This window comes from Pseudonaja textilis, chromosome Z, assembly GCF_049901715.1.
Source record: "Pseudonaja textilis isolate UNSWEBS1 chromosome Z, rPseTex1.2, whole genome shotgun sequence".
Lineage (NCBI taxonomy): Eukaryota > Metazoa > Chordata > Lepidosauria > Squamata > Elapidae > Pseudonaja > Pseudonaja textilis.
This window is the reverse complement of record NC_142008.1, coordinates 11,504,105-11,522,988: the sequence shown is the minus strand read 5'-3', so window position 1 is coordinate 11,522,988 and position 18,884 is coordinate 11,504,105. Positions and strand designations below refer to the sequence as shown.

Here is an 18,884-nt window from a genome sequence, read left to right as displayed (position 1 = left end):
GTTAAGTTAATAACAATAGCAATGGCACTTAGAGTTATATACCACTTTACAGTGCTTTACAGCCCTCTCTAAGTGATTTACAGAGTCAGCCTATTGCCCCCAACAATCTGGGTCCTAATTTTATCCACCTCAGAAGAATGGAAAGCTGAGTCGATCTTGAGCCTGGTGTGAACTGCCAAATTACAGGTAGCTGGCAGGCAGCAGAAATAGCCTGCAGTACTGCACTTAACCACTATGCCACTGTGACTCATGTGGCTATTAGTTATGGATGAATATGGATCCTCATTGATCTTCCTTGTCAGAAGTCAGCTGATCATAACTGAGAAAACCAGTCATAAGTCCTTTTTTTCAGTGCTGCTGTAACTTCAAGGGGTCATTAAATGAATGGTTATAAGTCAAGGACTATCTGTATTGGACTTTTGATTACTTTTACTTTGGGTAATTCGAGAAGAAACTTTAGTTCCCTTTGATGGTATATTATGCCAGCTTGGGTACTTTGTGTTCTTTTTAAGGATATTGCCCAATTATTATTGACCAATAATTATTCTTCATTTGACCAATTATTATTCTTAATTTGAGTTTTAAATTTACTTAACCAAGAACTCAAAGTTTCTATGGCTAAGTTAGATAAACACACCCAGGCCAAAGATCTCTTTTTGCCACATTTTTATTCAGACAACTATTTATTTGTACCATACAGATGAAGCATAGTTTTGATTATTGGCATCAATGCAAAAGTCATATTGATGAGATTTGTTTGTGAGTAGTTTTTATATAAAGCTTAAAATACTTTAAGATTTTAAGATCAGTCAAGATTGACAGGATTCTCTGCTTATTTCTTCATTGAGATATCATCTTCGATGTGAATGAAGTATTGGAAGCAATTATTTCCAAAATAACTGTATCCACCGTATCGACTTTTTCATATGCACTTCCATTTCCTAAGAGTAATGCGTTGTTCTCCAACTTGTTCTTGTGAATATATGAAGTATATGGAGACTATAACTCATAAAATTCGGAGCTTCCATTACTTCCCTCTCTAAATTTCAGTTTCCCCTTAATTCTGGCTGAGAATTCTGGGTTGCTGTCCAAATACAACTGAAGTCACATTTTTTGCTGTAGCCTATCAGATTTTCAACTTAACATGTATATTTGTAGGAAGGATGAGATCTTTTATGAATATTCTCCTCTTTGGGCTATTTGTAGTAGAAGAATAAGAGTAACATCTCTGAAATCTTGGCAGATATTACAGTGCAGTTCTATTAAACAGTGAGCTTCATTTTCCACATTTGGTTGGAAAGCAATTTTGTTTGTTCCTAAAGTACATGAGATACTGACATTGTACAATAACCCAAATTTTAAAGTAGTCAGGAAGATGCTTTGTTTGAATGCTTGGGTTTTAACAAGTGATCACTATTTTACCATAAATCATTTAATTTCCAATGGTTGTTTTAAATTTTGAATATGATTGACTTGCAATATTTGTTTGGTAATATATACAGTTGAAAAAAAAGTACTTTAAATAAGTAATGCAGGTGTATCAAACTCATGTCATCATGGTGACATCACATGACATATTGGGACGTTTTCTCCCTTCACTAGACCATGTGTGATGCATCCAGCCTGTGGGCCAGGAGTTTGACAGCCCTGAACTAATGCAATCAATGTACTCTAGAGGCATCTAAGTAACCTGCAATTCTAGGAACCTTATGAAGTACAAAATTTGAATGGACTTTAATTTTATATAGGATGAAATAGTAAATGAGAACTAGCCATATATCTGAAGTGTGGAATGAAGGATTGGAATCTCCAGTATTAGAGAATAAGTAGGTCCAGGTATTAAGAAATATAAACAATACTTATTGTGTTTTATTGGACCAAAGAATTTTTGAAAATAAATAGATCTTAAATTTTTGTTGTTGCTATAGTTAACATTGTAAGAAATTAGCTGGTCTTGTTCAAGTAAACATCCCTGTTATAAAAAAATATGGAGATGAAGCTACATATTTTATATAGTCTAAATTTAATGATAATCTTAAAATCTGAAATAATTTTATACACTAATTATAATTATTATATCGATTTTTTTGTTTTTTGTTTTTTCTTCCTCCTTTTTTATCATGTTTTGTTTATTTTAATCACCTATTTTTTTCCATTCTGTGAGCATTTTCTCCTCAGGTGTCCATGCTTTCCCCTATGGGGCCTGCAGCATTTTCAAAATGGTGGTTCTGAAGTGTTAATTATAGATGAACTGTGCAATTAGTAATTAAAAATAATACTCTTGAAACCTTGAAGCTGTGCTTGTTTTGATTGGTGTCTCTAAGCAAGCCACCTGTGTAGAATTTTGATTCCTCTGATTAATTTGCATTATTTCTACATCAACATTCAAACCTAAAGACAGGAAGAGATGCAGAAATGTTGTTTTATCCCTAAAGAGAAAAACCAAGGAGGATGAAAATATTGGGCCATTTTTGCCATTTTACTTGTGACAAACACTTCCCTACCACCACCTTTTATACCAAGGATGGGAGAAAAAGAAGGGGAATAGATACTCATTTAAACAAAAAAAAAAATATTCTACATTTAATAATGCTCTGCTTTATCTTTTGAAATAACCACAACAGAAATTTGCAGTGCCTTGTTTTGTAGAGGCTGATTTAGGTTCTCACGTTTGCAAATGTCCACAGACCGTGGCCAAATGGTTGCATAGAAGCTCTTGGCCTAATTTTATAACCATCTTGAAGCTATTAAATCTTTGGCAAGAGAGCTGGTGCTTCCCCCTGGCAGCATGCTTGGTTGAATAAAAGGAGTGAAAATGAACTAGCACTACCATCTCTTTTCCAAACATAGATCTAACACTGTTTCAAAGGAGTGCTAAACTTTTGTATATTCCAAAGATCTTGCAAGTCCTTTGGAAAGTGGTATCTAGCATTACATAGATAATTGCATCTGTAGAAGCCAGTTGGCCTCTTCTTCCTGTACATAACCATGCAGGACATTGTTCAACAATCAGAAGTAAAGAATCAGACCTATAATAGTCTTAAGGTTGGCGGTTCTATTGGCTAATAGAAGCTGAGATCCTAGTCTCTGATCACATCAATTACATTCTTCATCAAGAGCTCTAGATCATGTCCACAACAAACTTCAATTGGGAAAACAGCAAAAACACTACTTAAAAAGTGAAGTAGCTAAAAGTTTTTAAAGTTGCCTCATTTCTTGGCTGGTTAGGATACAGAGCCAACAACAAAAAATACAGCAAAATTAGAAAAAGTACATTAGCACTATCAATCAGAACCTGGGTGAGACAGGTGAAACTCAAATCCTCAGCCTCATGCCATAAGGTTCTTTTCATGAGCTATCCTGATTTTTAAAGAATCCAGGCTTTTTAACAAAAACAAACAATTCTTGTTTTAATATATCACAACTGCATTTGGTCAGACTTGGTTCCTTTCTCACAGATGAAAGCTGCATAGCAATGCATATTTTTGAAGTAATGCTTGCCTATACAGAACTGGCTTTGAGTGGAATTGTGCTCCATGATTATTTGTTGGTGTGGTGAGAGAGAGAGAAGGCTAACGGTAGTGAGCAAGCTTTGTCCTCAATAAGTGACAATTGAAGTGATAATATTCTGATAATTGGATTTCAGCAGGATTGGTTTCTTCTGTAATACAATCTATATCCATATATTTTATTTTGTGCATTGAAATACTTTTTTCAGAAAAGAGGATCCATAAGTTGCAGGAGATTTTCAAAGAAGTCCATGGCACACAAAAAAAGTAAAAAGCTCTGAATTGAAAGTTGACTCCTGGATCTGAAAAAAATTCAGATATAGGTCTCTAGCTGTTCTAGAATCAAATTGTGTCAAGAACATCCTAGAATTTTAGAAGGAATTAATAGGATGGAGTTGTAGCTTGACAAGTCTGTGACAATTCACTATGGCCAACTCACCACAGCCAACTCGCCATAACCAACTCGCCGCAGCCAACTCACCATAACCAACTCACCGCAGCCAACTCACCATAACCAACTCACCACAGCCAACTCTCCATAACCAACTCGCCGCAGCCAACTCGCTACAGAACAACTTGCCACATAACAGTTCAATGCAGGATTCACTCCTTTTAGTATTCATCAAAGCATTACAAAATAGGAATAATTTCCTCTGATACAAGATATAAAATAATTTTGACAAAAACATGGTCAACAAGAATAAAAGGAATTAAACGAATCCAACTGCGAATTGTCCCATGGTAAGTTGACTATGGCAAATTGGCCATGGCAAGTTGGCCATGGTGACTATGGAGATTCTCAGTCATCCAGTCAACCATCCAGGTCATGGTTGTCCCAATGGTCCTTTTTCAACTGGACTTTCTGGTTTTTTGTTGAAGATATTTCACTTCTCATCCAAGAAACTTCTTCAGCTCTGAACTGAAGAAGCTTCTTGGTTGAGAAGCAAAATGTCTTCAATGAAAAAATCAGAAAGTCCAGTTGAAAAAGCACCTTTAGGTTGCCCATGGTGAATTGTTCAATTCTGATCTTGACCATTCTGTGGCTTACTGAATTGACTTCCTCCATGCCATAAGCTCCATGTGCTTTACTTAATTAACAACATGGGCATTTGCAGTGAACAAGTCAAAAAGCACATCTGAAATCAGGATCCTCCATGTGAAGAGACTGTAAAAAAAAAAAGTCAAGATGGCAGCCACAATTGCAGGATTAAAATCCTACCTGTGATCAGAAACAGTCTCAGGCAGGTTCCTTGGCACAACTTTCCTGACCCACAGCAGACGTGGTATTTAACCAGTTTTGACAGGTTCTAGAGAACCGGTAGTGGAAATTTTAAGTAGTTCGGAGAACCTGTAAATACCCCCTCTGGTTGGCCCTGCTCCCACCTATTTTCTGTCTCCTGAGTCCCAGCTGATGGGGTGGGGAGGGAATGGGGATTTTGCAGTATATCCTTCCCCTGGAGTAGAATAGAAATGGAGATTTTATAGTATCCTTCCCCTACCATGCCCACCAAGCCATGCCCACCAAGCCACACCACTCCCACCAATCTGCACCACGCCTACCAAGCCACGTCCACAGAACTGGTAGTAAAAAAAAATGAATACCACCACTGACCCACAAATATTTTGAACTAATGTATGAATTGTTTATTAAAATATTCCAGAACATATTCTTTAATCTTTACAGTATTGCAGAATTGTTTGTTGCTTTGCTGCAACAGAATCGCCACTCCACTGGTTTTTATTCCATGTCGCAGTAATATAACAGCACTTCAAAGAATCTCAAAATAAGCTTTCAAAAATAACTTGAAACTGTATGTATTAAAACGCGGTCTCCCCCAATGAATCAACCAAAGCATGCATTGAAATCTTCTTATAGTATATTTTATTGCCATTTGAACTTGCTTTGGTCATGACGCATCCTTCCAATTCTTTATAACTGTAGTGATAAACTCAGAGGCCAGTATATAAGGGGTAAAATGAAAGATACCTTCTCCCCCCTCCTCACCCCCCTGACAGAGGGGGGAAAGGGCAAGATGCAGTGAAGTGAGAAAGAGAAAATGAACTTCTGAGTCAGCCATATGTGAATTTCAGAGAGGTTTTTACTCATACGATTCTGTTTAATCACCATTCATTTCCAGCATTTAAAAAAAAAAAGCAGAAAGATTTTTAATTTTCCTTTTACTAAAAATGCATTGTCTGTCATGATAAAAAAAAAAAGGCTGACTAGCTGCAGATTATTACAGAAATAATTGAACTGACTGTGTACTGCATTTTTAAGGGGAGGATTTATCTCTATACATTTATAGTATCTTGCTGATATTAGTAATTTGGCACTTTTTCTTTGTCTCTTCCTCTTTCTCTGAAACTCCAAGCAGTGATTTACACATCTAAGTTCTAGTCAGGCACACACCATAAACTTATACCAAATGATTTTTAAATTGGTCCTCTCTAATGGTTAGGTCAGGCTAACACCTGGTTTCAGATAAAGTCGTATCTTTGGCTGCCTTTTCTCTGCTTCTCCCTCCTTTCTTTCTTTCTTCCCCCACCACCCACCATTAGTGAAGATAATTAAGAGAGATAATAAATCACACAAAAATCACAAAGATTTAGGATATGTTGAGATCCGAATCAATCTCACCATTTTTTTGCAGAAACAAGCATGGGCAGATGTGAACTTCTGACTAACGCAGCAATGATAAAGCTCCAGTCATCTTTGAAAAAATATTTTTTGGAACAAAGAATAATTATTCGAAAAGCAATGGAACTCCCATTAACTGCAAATCATCTATTGGTCAGAACTGCTTTATTTAGCTCATGTTTTTGGTGCATCTCTGCTGTTCTGCTGAGCTATTTACTCATATCCAAAATAGTTTTGTATAGGTTGAACTGCTGCAGAATCTCAATAATTTGAACTGCCTTGAATTATGGAGGAAAGAGGACAGGTAGTGAAATCCACCTATATCCTCCATTTTTCCCATAGTTCTAACCAAATCAGGGTCCCTGTACATTTCTGAATCCAATATGCTCCTTATCTCAGTACATAGTATGCATTACAGCAGTAGAACACAACAGACAGAACCAAGCTCTCTTTCCAGTTTAAGTTGATCTTTTGAACTAGTACCTTCACTGCATGAGGTAGGTGTTTTTTAATCTAGGTCTAGCAACCTTCCCAAAGAGCATTCAGCCTATGCTTAAGAAGCTGATCTTGTGCTCTTTCAAAGCTGCAAAGGGGCAGATTCCTCCTTGCAGTCCAGGCCAAACTAGCATGGAATTCAGTACTCCAAGGAAGCATGTGTCAGGGTTCTGACCGATGCCCTGCAGCAACCTCAAGCAAGTGTATGGCAATTTGCCACAGCCAACTCAACATGGTCAACTCAATATGGTCATCATGATCAACTCACCATGGGACATCTCACTGCAGGACAAGACTTACACTAATATCAAAGAAATGGTGGAATAGAATCAATAAGAAAGGGATGCAAAAGGAAGGACAGAATGAAATGGGAATGAAAAAGGTTAAAATATTTTTTATTTATTTTAAATCATTAAAACTGAATTGTCAAATTATCCCACGGCAAATTGTCCTGCAATGAATTGGCCATGGCGAGTTGTCCCATAGTAAGTTGGCCGTGGTGAGCTGGCTGCAGCGAGTTGTCCCATTTCAACCTCAAATGGATAGTAGGAGTAGGGTAAATCTCAAGTCCTGATTTATCTTCACCAACATCACCAATTATATGCTACAGGTCAATAGTAGAGCAAGGTATCTGCCAGAAAAAAGGGAGCTTTTAAATTATGAAGACAGCTGCCACTGTGCTAGATAAGTGATGAGATGAAGGTGTCTTCATAAAGATATGAAGCCTTTAAAAAAAGCCTTTTAAAAAAATTAGGGAGGAATCTTCATGCTTAACTAGGTGGACCTGAGGATGACCTCCTAGTCCTGTGATGGTGAACCCATGGCACACAGAGCCATTTCTGCTGGGACGCATGAGGTCGCTCGGAAGAGCTCCACTGCACACACGCGCACACATCGCCACCTGACAGCTGATTGTTGGGAATCTGGCATGCATGTGCATAGGTGGGGTGCGTGGAAGACACATGAGCATGCGCAGAACTGTGCAGCACATGTAGGGGTCTCATGCACATGCACAGAGATGCATGGTGCATGGGGCATTCGCATGCACATGCACAGAGATGCGCAGCATGGGGTTCATGTGCGCATGAGCAGGGGACATCGGGTGGGCCAGGAGGCATTGGCTTCTGGGTGCTGGCACGTGAGCGCGCATGCGTGAGTGTGAGTACAATTTTTGGCATGGGAGCCAAAGAAGGTTAGCCACCACTGTCCTAGTCATTACATGCAGAACATGTAAGTACTACATGTTATATATATATATATATGTATCTTTTCAGGCAATTGTCTACATTTACCCAATCATTTTTCAACTTCAAAAGTTCTGAAAAATCAAAAACTTTGTTTATGATTCTGCATCTTCAATTCAAACATTGCTCCTTACCTGTAGGTAATGCTTTAGACTCATGTATAAAGATCCCAAGTCAGAAGTCTTTCAAACATCGCCAAGTTTTCCCCGCTGCAAAAACAATTGCAGTTCCCAAGGGCTCTCTTCTCTAATATTCATATGAAATGATGTCGAGAGCAAGATGCTAAAGTTGTATCTATAAACTCCCAAAATTATGATAAACTTTTTTACGTTTTAATTAAAAATGATGGACTTTGCAAGATTATGACATCCCACAATCCTTTTTGCTTTCTCTTAAGAGATTTTCCCCATTTTTGTATGAGATAGTGAAATTTTGGAGATAAGTTTATGCAAAGGTGTTAATATCTATTAGGGTTCAGCTTTCCATATTTGTTTTAATTCTTTATTTATTACAGTGGTGCTGGGGATCAGATTTCTTGATTTCACCTGAAATGGTGCCTTCTCCCATCTTAAACAGGAGCCTAATCTCAGGACAGGTTTAGAATTGAAAGAATATTGGATTGTTTTCAACCACGTAGCTTTTTATGAAAGAGAGTGAATATGAAGTATGAAAATGGAGGATTCAGATATTTCTGAATAGGCCTAAAATAGGAGTGGATTTGAAAAATGTCTGACAAAAGTGTGTCTGAATCAAGTTTGTATTTGGCAATTATGATTGTCAGTGTACCTCTGCTCGGGCTTTGATTCTTGGCAGCTAACATTTACTTAGTATAATCAAAGTCATGTAAATTACAGTATGTGCAATTGGGTCCAGAATTGCTGGTATTTTCAGACAGTGTCTTTTTTTTCTGTGTGCTCACATCTACCCTTTCTATAATTTCTGCTTTTCAAGCTTTGAAATACAGAATTGAAGGCAGGGGTCCAGGTAACAATCTGAAATTTGAAAAGTAGTTCAGTGTGATAACGGGGGAAATAGCTTGAAGGCTTATATTCTGGGTGGGTGTTGGTAAGGACAAAACAAACAGAAAATTAAACAAGCTATTGAAACATCTGATCATTTTCCAGCTCAGTCAGTTCAGATTTTTCACAACCCAGGTATGTGCAGGAAGGTAATGTGGAAGGTCTGTAAAGACCTCTTGTATTACCTGCAGAGATCCCAAGAAAAAGATGTCTTGCCTTGTCTCAAAATAATTTTCACAATGAACAGTTTCTGACAGTGATGAACTTGTGGTGAAGAAAGGTAAAGAGTGATTTTATACTTCCAGGTATAAAACTAATGCTAGCCCTGATCTTTCCAAACTTGGAAATATAGGATCTCTATTTTCCTGAACATAACTCCCAGAAAGAAATATTTGGGCTTCCAGTCATAAGCATTCAAGAAAGACAAGTACACGCTACAAAGTATTAAGAGATCAGGATAGAAGCTGATCACTATCAAGGGCTTTCTTAGTAGATGGAGATCCATTAGTCAAGCTCATGGCATTATGTTGCTGGGAATTGTAGATATTTTTATGGGTTCTTCCAATTAAAAGGTCTCTTCCCAATTCCCTTAGGGCTTAAGCCACAGGACTTCTTATTAGATTGCAACCATCATCTAAAATGTTCTTCTGTAAAACACAAATAATGGTATGCTACCTTGTGTTGAAAGTATGAATAATGTAACAGACTACAATGATGTATTTTGTATGTAAAAATTGATTTATGCTTAATAATTAAATTGCAAATAGCATTTGCTAATCCTTAACTACAGAAGAAGGTGATGACCAGATCTGAGCTGACAGAGAAGTTAACAGAACTGAATTGACTTCACTGTTCCACATGAATTTGTTCTTAATAATCCCAGGTTACTAAAGCAATTTATTTTTTCCCATTACCTTCTTTTTCCCCTTGTAAATCATTTGTTGGCATCATTCAGAGTCAATCAATTGCTTCAATTCTTGCTAACATGTCCTTAGAAATATATTATAACAAAGCCAAAAGTTCAGGGGTGGGAGATTGAAGAAAAACAGCAATACAACTTAGGGATAAATCCAATAACAACCACTGTTTTGCTCAATGCTTTGACAAAATTCATGATTTTGCAACCCTTTGGTTTTTTTCAGTTCTTTTTTTTTAATGACACAACTTCATGAATCCAGTTTACTTCCGTGAGAATTTATTTCGTGTAAATGTATTCCGGGTTCCATCCTTAGAATACTATTGTATGAGCTTAGGATAGTTCTTGAAGATGTTCTATAAATTAAGCTAGTGCAGATGAATTTTATCTGGTGCATATAAAAGTTTAGCTCAATATTTCCCCCTCATTTTAAGATGCTAATGCTTTCCTAAGAAACTTCTATTGCTGGAGTCTCAGAAAGATTGACACTGAAGGAATGGAACTTCTCACAATAGTCTTGCTGGATACTGTGGTTATCTGACACAATCTTCCTCTGAGCATCGCAGAGATTTGAAATAAAAGTGGAGGGAATGAACAGAGAACTTGGCTTTATGCAACACAACACTTATTCAGAAACCACCCCTCCATCTTCAGTGGGATTTATTATCAGGCAGATGTTCAAAGAATGAGAGCTTTAGTTCACAAGTTGGAACTGTGCATGGTGGTTAAGAGACACAATTGTCTTTTGTACCTGCTTACATTTGGAGATTTTAGGAAATAAAATGCAAATGATAATTCTATTGTTACTTTCTCACTGTGCTGTTTTCCTTTTTTTTTTTTTAAACCTAGTGAATAGCATTAAACACATAGTAAGAAAGTATCGTGGGCATCTTCGAGCAAAGATTGAATCAGGAGAAGGAACCATACCAGCTCGATGTACCAATGGAATTCAGACATGGGATGGCGTGTTGCTGGGGGAACAGCTAATCACAATGTCTTGCACAGACAAAATTGCCAGGTAATATTTTAATGAAACTGAACAGCAGGAAGCAGTGAGTGTGGAAATGATGTTAATTAAATAAATCCTAAACAAATTCTAAAGAACTTCTTTAGTGTTGCCATATAATTGCATTGTTTTAAACCATTGTGTTAAGGTTGGTTTGAATATAGATAGATGATAGATAATAAATAGATGATAGATAGATGATAGATAGATAGATAGATAGATAGATAGATAGATATAGATAGATGCTTTTCATAGATTTACATGTCAGTAATGTATGATTTACTTATGAGAAAGATCACCTGTGCTTAGGTGATTTTTCAAACTCATCTGAATTTTTTATATTCTGAATTACCAATCAGTGACACTAGCTGTGTAGTCCTTATGCGCTGTAGATATTTCTGGTGTTTGTTTTAGAATGTGTCCAACAGTGTGTGCCCGCTGTGGAGCCAGTATAGAAATATTGCACACTTGCCAAAATGTCTTCCAAAGAAGTTGCTCAGAATTAAATGACCTTATCACTGTAACTTAGAAACAGTGTTAAACTATGATAAATTTATGCTGAAACAGAGGAAGATCATCTATCCAGGCCAAGAGGGTAAACTATCCCCTTCCCTAGCTGTATGTTTGGATTCTGATGAGGGGGGGGAAAGTTTCAGTGAAACAAAACATCCTGCTCATGAGCCACAGTGTGAAGTGGTTAGACTGCAATACTGCAGGTTACTTCTGCTGATTGCCAGCTGACTGCAATTTGGCAGTTCAAATCTCACCAGGCTCAAGGTTGACTCAGCCTTCCATCCTTCTGAGGTGGATAAAATGAGGACCCAGGTTGTTGGGGGAAATATGCTGACTCTATAAAGGGCTTAGAGAGGGCTGTAAGGCACTGTAAAGCAATTTTGCTATTATAAACCACAGCTATATAAAAGAGCTGTTGCCTACTTAGATATTTGTTTGTTATAAACATTTCTTGCTTATCTGACTAATGTGCACATTGCTATCTGTAATGTTATGCTGAGCAATACAACCAGTTGTCCCTCTTAGTCCAAAGAAAAAATTAAATTCGAATTTTGCAAAATTTTGCTCCTTCTGGTTCAGCACAATACTGGATTCTTACATGTTTCTGCAGAAGACATTCATTTTAAAATAACAGGCCACAAAAATAGCACCCAATTAATAAATTATATCTTTGAATATATGGTTGATAATAATGCAAAGGCATGAAAGCTGGCTGGATGACTTTGGTCCAATCACCAGGTGATTGTGAGTTGTAGTCCTGCCTTAGGCTTGAAAGCCAACTAGATGAGTAAAGGCCAATCTGTCTTTTGACTCAACTCACCTCACAGAGTTGGGTTGAAAATAGAAATTAGGTAGACTTGCTGCCTTGAATTATTTATAAAAATAATAATGGTAAGATAAAAAGTCTAAAAATATATAAATGAATAATCAACCATGTATATGTTTAATTTTACTTATACATTTTCTACAGTTTTGCAATTTACAATAAGATGATGAGATCCAATAAAAGGTATTCCACTACTTCAGTGAAGGAAAGTTTCCTTTTTAATTTCTTCCCTCTCCATTAGGCTTCATTCAGATAGGGCTAAATTAATAATTTAGTGTGGGACACTTATGTACATAAATTAAGTTCTGTGCAGAAGAGAGCAGTGATGCATTACAGAAAAAAATGAATGTTATTTTGCTGTAAGTAGCACAAAAATATTTACCTTAAAAGTTTGCAGGTTTACAAAATAATAACCTGTTTAAAATCAATGGCATTGTCCAGTCAGGATATGTCTTCACCTAATTGATCCAACTTTAACAATTATGCATGAGTCTAACGATACTATATCAAAATAATGGAGTGCATGTGTAATGAAACAATCTCAAAACAGCATTAGATCAACATTTTCTCTAACATTTAATCAGAGAGGTAAGGGAGAAGCCTCTGGTGCTATTCTCTCACTGTTTCTGAATACAACCCAACTTCTCAGATGAGATTTCAGGAAGAAGAGGACAACTAAATCAATTATGGCTTCCCTGACAAAATGTTGCTGTCTCTGTTTTTCTCGGTGTCAATACATAATAAATTAAATATCAACTCAGGAATCAGATTATATTTTAATATTGATGTAAAGGCCAATTTCAGTACTGAGTGTCTAAAGCTGCATTTTCTTCAACTAATGAAAATCAGATGAGAATTTGAACTTCTTTACAGACTGCTGCAAAATAGTGTGATATATTATCATGCTTGATTCCAGGATCAAAAGACAATCCACCAACTTAATATTCAAAAATTCTAATGGTTAATATTTTTATTTATTTATCACATATTAATATATTTGTGCCATGGGCTTTTCAGTCAGTTCTACACCTGTTAAAATCAGAGAAGAGATGGCATGCTGCATACTTATATTATGGTTTCTCTTCAATTTGTATAAATCTCAGCATTTTTTTCAGGATTCTGTCCATTAGCCCTACTGACTGGAAATTACTAAATTTAACACCATCTAAAAAACTGACCATGAAATGCAAATCTACCATCTTCTGAGTTTTATTAGAACAGCCAAAGTTAGCTAAGGTGCTAGATAGTATAATATTAAAGAAGGAACTAACAAATATGTCCCCCATCAGTATGCAGCCATAATAATGTCTCCATTTAGCAACCATCAGAGGTGAAATGTGACAAAATGTATGTGCAATGTGGGGGTGGAAATATACTAATCATATATGAATGTTGCTTATGGATGCATACTTAGCTGAAAAACTTCAACAATGTTAGGAATTTATTTTAATGACACCTCACTGTAAAATAATCAGAGAACATGACGGGATGGTCACCCAAAACATGTCTTTGTTATATTGCTGCCTGCTGTTGTTGAGCATTGTCTAGAGTCTTAATAGACTTGAGCAGCCTTCTAAATTTGATAAATAAATGTCTGTGGCATTCTTGGTTCTTTCCAAGCTTGGTAGATTTTTTGTAGATGTTTCAGTACCCAACTAAGTGACATCATCAGTGCTAGAATAGTTTTGCTCTTTGTTTATATATAAGTGGCTTGCCCTGTCAGTGTTAGTGGGAGGGATATGGTAGTTCTTTAATTAGACGGTTTTTTACTGTTTGATTGTTTGTCTGAGTTGGTAGTTGCTTGATTGGATATTATTTACTGCTTGATTGTTTTTCTGGTATTAATCTGCTGTTGATCTCTGCTTAGGCAGGTATTGAGAGGTATTTCAATATCTCTGGAAGAATTTACACTCATTGTTTCTTTATAGGCTGTAACAGTCTAAATATTCCCATTTGCCCAAATAAACTTATTGACAATTGAATTTTTCATTCTCTTTACTTTTTAGAGATATGAAGAAAATTCCCCATTGAGATCATCAATCATAGTTGCTTTAAAGCAACCTACTTGCCTGACGTACACAGAGAATCAAAATAGTACTTTTCTAATAGATTAGAAAGAATTACTGAAGCCTGATGAATAATGCACAGTTATTAATTTATCTAACAGCTGTTATCATTTTTCTGTACTCACAAGATATGGAAGCAAGAAAGCAGTTTCATCAATCTGATTATCATTCAAAGGACTAGGCAGCATTATAGGACTTTGAAGATCTATAAATGTGCTATCTTGTGATAGCATTCAAGATTTTAAAAGTCAGTACAGCTTCTGGAATTCTGAGATGCCTACTCTGTCATGGCAAGGGAGTCTTTGGCCATCTTCAATCTCAAATTCAATAGCCTATAGTATATCTATAAGTATCAGTCTTTTAAATTGCTGAGAGTGTCTTGCTCTAGGTCATAGTGAGACTTTGCATATAACTCATAACACAGGTAAGATAAAGGTAAAGGTTTCCCCATTCAGTCGTGTCCAACTTCAGAGGCAAGGATAGACATTATAACAGCCAGCAGTTACTTTGGTTCTTATTTTTCTCCAAAGGCAGTATGACCTGACCTATAGGAGCTGCCAGGAAGTGAAAATGGAATTGTAATTTCCATTATATATTGGACAATTAAAATGGCCAGCCAGAGTAACATTTTAAACGGCTACCTAACTTCAATTTTATTTTTAAAAATCTCAAGTGACAAATGTATATTTGTCACTTGAGATTTTAAAATACCTTAGCAAGATAACTTATGGGTGTAATAAGTTTCAGAATGGCCAAGTATTTCCCTTCTTTTTTCGCTGGGACATTCCCAACTTTAATGCCACCTCTGCAGAAACATTAGTGTTAAAAAGGAGTGGTAGGATTCAGCCAGTTCGCACCAGTTCGCGAGAACCGTTTGTTAACTTCCTGAGCAGTTTGGTGAACTGGTTGTTAGAAGAAATCATTAGGGCAGAGAACCGGTTATTAAATTATTTGAATCCTACCACCAAAGTGCTCTTATATATACAGCAATTAAAGCAAATCCAGCTGTTAACAAGGTGGGAAAAATTGCTTTAAAAATCAGTTGAAGCTTTAACAAGTCTTTTTCGTGATAGACTGTTGGGATTTTCATCTGTTAGCAATGGAAGGTTTAATTCTAGAAACTGGCACTTTGAAAATGAGCTAGAAACTAATGGGAGCAGAAATCAATTAACAAGGCCAGCTCCCCAACCAAAGACAATATGTACACTCTTATTTGACTGGAGATTGATAGTGTCTTTCATTATCGGATACAAAAAGTCGAGTTACCCCCACTGCTAAAATACTGATCAAACACCATTGCAGTAGGTTTTGTTTCCAAAACATAATAGCCAAGGCGTGATATAATGAGAAAAGCACCAGGTGTCCTGGAAAGTTCAAGACTACCATGAAGAGCTATCCTTATTGTGTGAAATATAAGAGGAAGCTTTGATAATTGACTCTCCGGGACAGTAAATTACAGAGCTGTGCCACATGCTCATTAGATTTGCTGCGGATGGCCACAGCCAGTCCATCTTTCCTCCTGTGTAACAGATTTCTTTATAGACTCATAGAATTGGAAATGACTCACAGGTCATCTACTCTAAAACCCTGCTCAGTGCAGGATCTACTAGAACATTGAGCTTCTGTTTGAAGACTACAGTGAAGGAGAACTCACCACTTAATGTGGCAGAGCAGTCCAGTGGTGTCCATTGCGAAGGAAATGTGAGTCAAATGCCCAAAGCTGTTTCAACCCTTCTGTACACACATGTGTGTAAGGAGAAGAGCTTAGGTTGTAAAGTTGGACATTTTGGCAAAAGCAAACACGTCTGATTCACACAGTCAGGATGTTCCCCTACTCTGAACTCATAGGTAGTTCTTGACTTACAAGCATTTATTTAGTGAACGTTCAAAGTTACAATGGCACTGAAAAAAGTAACTTATGGTTGTTTTTCACATTTGAAACTGTTTCAGCATCCCCATAGCCACAATTTGGATCACATTTCAGATACTTGGCATGTATTTATGATGATTGAGGTGTCCCAGGGTCATGGGATCACCTTTTACAAACTTCTGACAAGCAAAGTCAACGGGGAAAGCCATATTGACTTAACAACTGTTTTACTAACTTAACAACTGCAGTGATTCGCCTGACAACTGTGACAAGAAAGGTCATAAAATGGGGCAAAATTCACTTAACAACCATCTCACTTAGCCACGGAAATTTTGGGTTCAAATGTGATTGTACATCAAGGTTCACCTGCCAGTAACACAAATAGCAAACATACATAAATATTCTTTCCTTTTCCTATTTTGCTTTCTCCTGTAAGGTGAATTGGGTTGAGAAAAAGTAACTGACCATTTGGGTTTTTTAAAGCTTTTTCCTGGACTGGTTTCCTAAGCAGAGGTATCAATGGGAGAAGGGGGAAAGCAAATGACTGCCAAATCTGGCAGAGAATTCTTATGATACAAGTTCCACTCCTTTTGAACTTGTGACATTACAAGTATATATGAACCAGACAGGATTTTTATTGCAACAGGACAATATTGTTTTGAGGGAAGATCTGACCTTGCAAAGATTTCTGATCCAAGATTTCTTTTTAAATTAAGGATGCTAGAGCGTAAATTGTTCCTCCCTTGCACAAGATGTCCTTTTTGGTTTGAGAATAACTTTTCTATTTGCACAGCTGAGTTTCATTGCTCTACTGTTCAGTAAGAAATGTAATTCAGTTTTTGCTGGAAAGGGAAACAAACTAGGTTCAATTATTAGAACTAAGCTGACATGTCAGGTATAGAAAATAATCAATGGATTAATATCAGTAATATTATACTGAACAGGACTGGAAGATTAAAAATTAAAAATTGGAATATTGACAATTCTCTGTTTAATTTTTTATTCTCCTGCACTTTCTACTCCCTGTCAGTTAGTTGTTTTCAATTTGTGGCTCAGTTATTTGTTTTCAGCACCCTGATGAGAGTAGGGTTCTCTCAAAGTTATGTTTAATTTTTGTTTTCACTATATTATGATAAGTAAATGTTTCTGTTTACTAAAATTTGATTTAAAGCTTCAACATGAATCTCTTCAATATAGTCTGAAAAGAATCAGTCAGAAAGAATTTTCAGCTTAAGGATATGGCAAGAAGAAACAACAATCTGAGAATCATTGCATACTAAGGTTGAGAGGGAAGATTACTAAAAAAAAAAAAGAAGTGGTAATTCTAGGATACCACCTACTGCTCCTCAAAGCCAACACTGCAGAACTGGCTCTCAGCAGCCAAGATAAATAAATAAGCTCCATTTTTCAAGCATAGTGTTGAATTGAATATTTATTATGTACAATTCTTGTTGCTTCTAAATATATCTTACAGAAAGCCAATGGCTGGCTCTCTTTGGACTCCTTCCATTTTGAATCTGGCACTTTGGTTCTTGACAATAGAAAACCATCTATGTTTTAATAGGAATTATTGTGCTGCAAAAAGCAGAAATAGATGCAATGAAACATATTTCTTTAGTTCATTGTATTTTCTTAGTGAGAATAGATTTCCAAGTGCACACTAAAATTCAGTCCCAAGGACTTAGATTTAAACCCATCCAAATTCCCTGGTTTTGGTGTAATTCAGGACAAATCAGGATAAAATTCAAATACTTTATTTAAATATTTTTTAAAGGATATGCACGGTTGTTCATCCAGCCACAACTCTGGACTGCTCACAATAGAAGCCAAAACCCAATAATTTTTCAAAAAAATATCTATGGAGGTATTCAGTTATCCAAGTCATGGTGGTCCCAAATATGCTTTTTTCAAGAGGCAACTTATTTTTCCTTGAAGATGCTTCTTGGATGAGAAGCAAAATATATTTTTTAAAAAATACTTTTTAAAATTACCTCTTTCCACAAAAATACAATCTACCCTAAAAGTACATCCTAGCTTGATTTTACATGTGTGCCCAATATAAGCCCTAAACCCCAAAATAAATTCTAATTAAGATCCCACGCATTCCAGGGTGCATAGGTAAAAATTAAGCTAGGGTGAGGATGGGAGTGATAGAGCTGCCCTATTACTTTCCTTCGAACAGCTGCAGCCAGGCCTCACATACCCCAACACCTGCCTTGTCAGCCCATTTCTTCTGCAGCCAGGAAGACTTTTGTAATGGCCTCTGTAGCTGATAAGAAGAGCCTCAGATCGATCTGGAGCTGTTATCAGCTGCAGAGGCCTTCAGGAAAGCCTTGCTGGACACAGAAGAAGTTCCTGAAGGCCTCTGACAGCTAAAAGGAAGCCGGGATGACATGCTCAAGTGAGGCTAGTCAGTGGATGACATCCTCCCAAAATAAGACCTGGTGCTTTTTTTTGGTGGCAAAAAAAATAAAAGACAGGGTCTTATTTTCAGGGAAACATGGTACTAATTGAATATCCTGCTCCCCTTAGTGGATGAGTCAATTTTTCCTTTCTGGAAGTTACTTCAGCTGGGGTTGTGTCCTTGAAAGGTGCATTCTCAATGTTCTGCACAATTAAAAGAAAATATCCGTCTATCCATCATATGCCTTCTTAGCAAGACAAGTCACATTGATGTATTGAGTGCCTGGAATGCAGTAGTGCTTTCACTTTCTGTAATCAGGTTAATATTTCAAAAATTTTAACTTTGAAAATATCTATCCATGGGGAAATCAGTGGAATT

The 18,884-nt window shown here is 36.7% G+C and overlaps 1 protein-coding gene across 5 annotated transcripts in view; it reads left to right on the top strand.

Annotated features, from left to right (window-relative positions):
* ADARB2 (adenosine deaminase RNA specific B2 (inactive)) overlaps positions 1-18,884 on the top strand; it is a 489,405-nt gene that overhangs the window by 451,018 nt on the left and 19,503 nt on the right. For all 5 annotated transcript variants that reach the window (XR_015740138.1, XR_015740136.1, XR_015740137.1 and 2 more), the window contains one exon: positions 10,671-10,839. Coding sequence is in view for 2 of the 5 variants with exons in the window: in XM_087916598.1 (XP_087772724.1) it covers positions 10,671-10,839 (169 nt within the window). In the remaining 3 variants the exon portion in view is untranslated. The remainder of the gene's footprint in view (positions 1-10,670; positions 10,840-18,884) is intronic.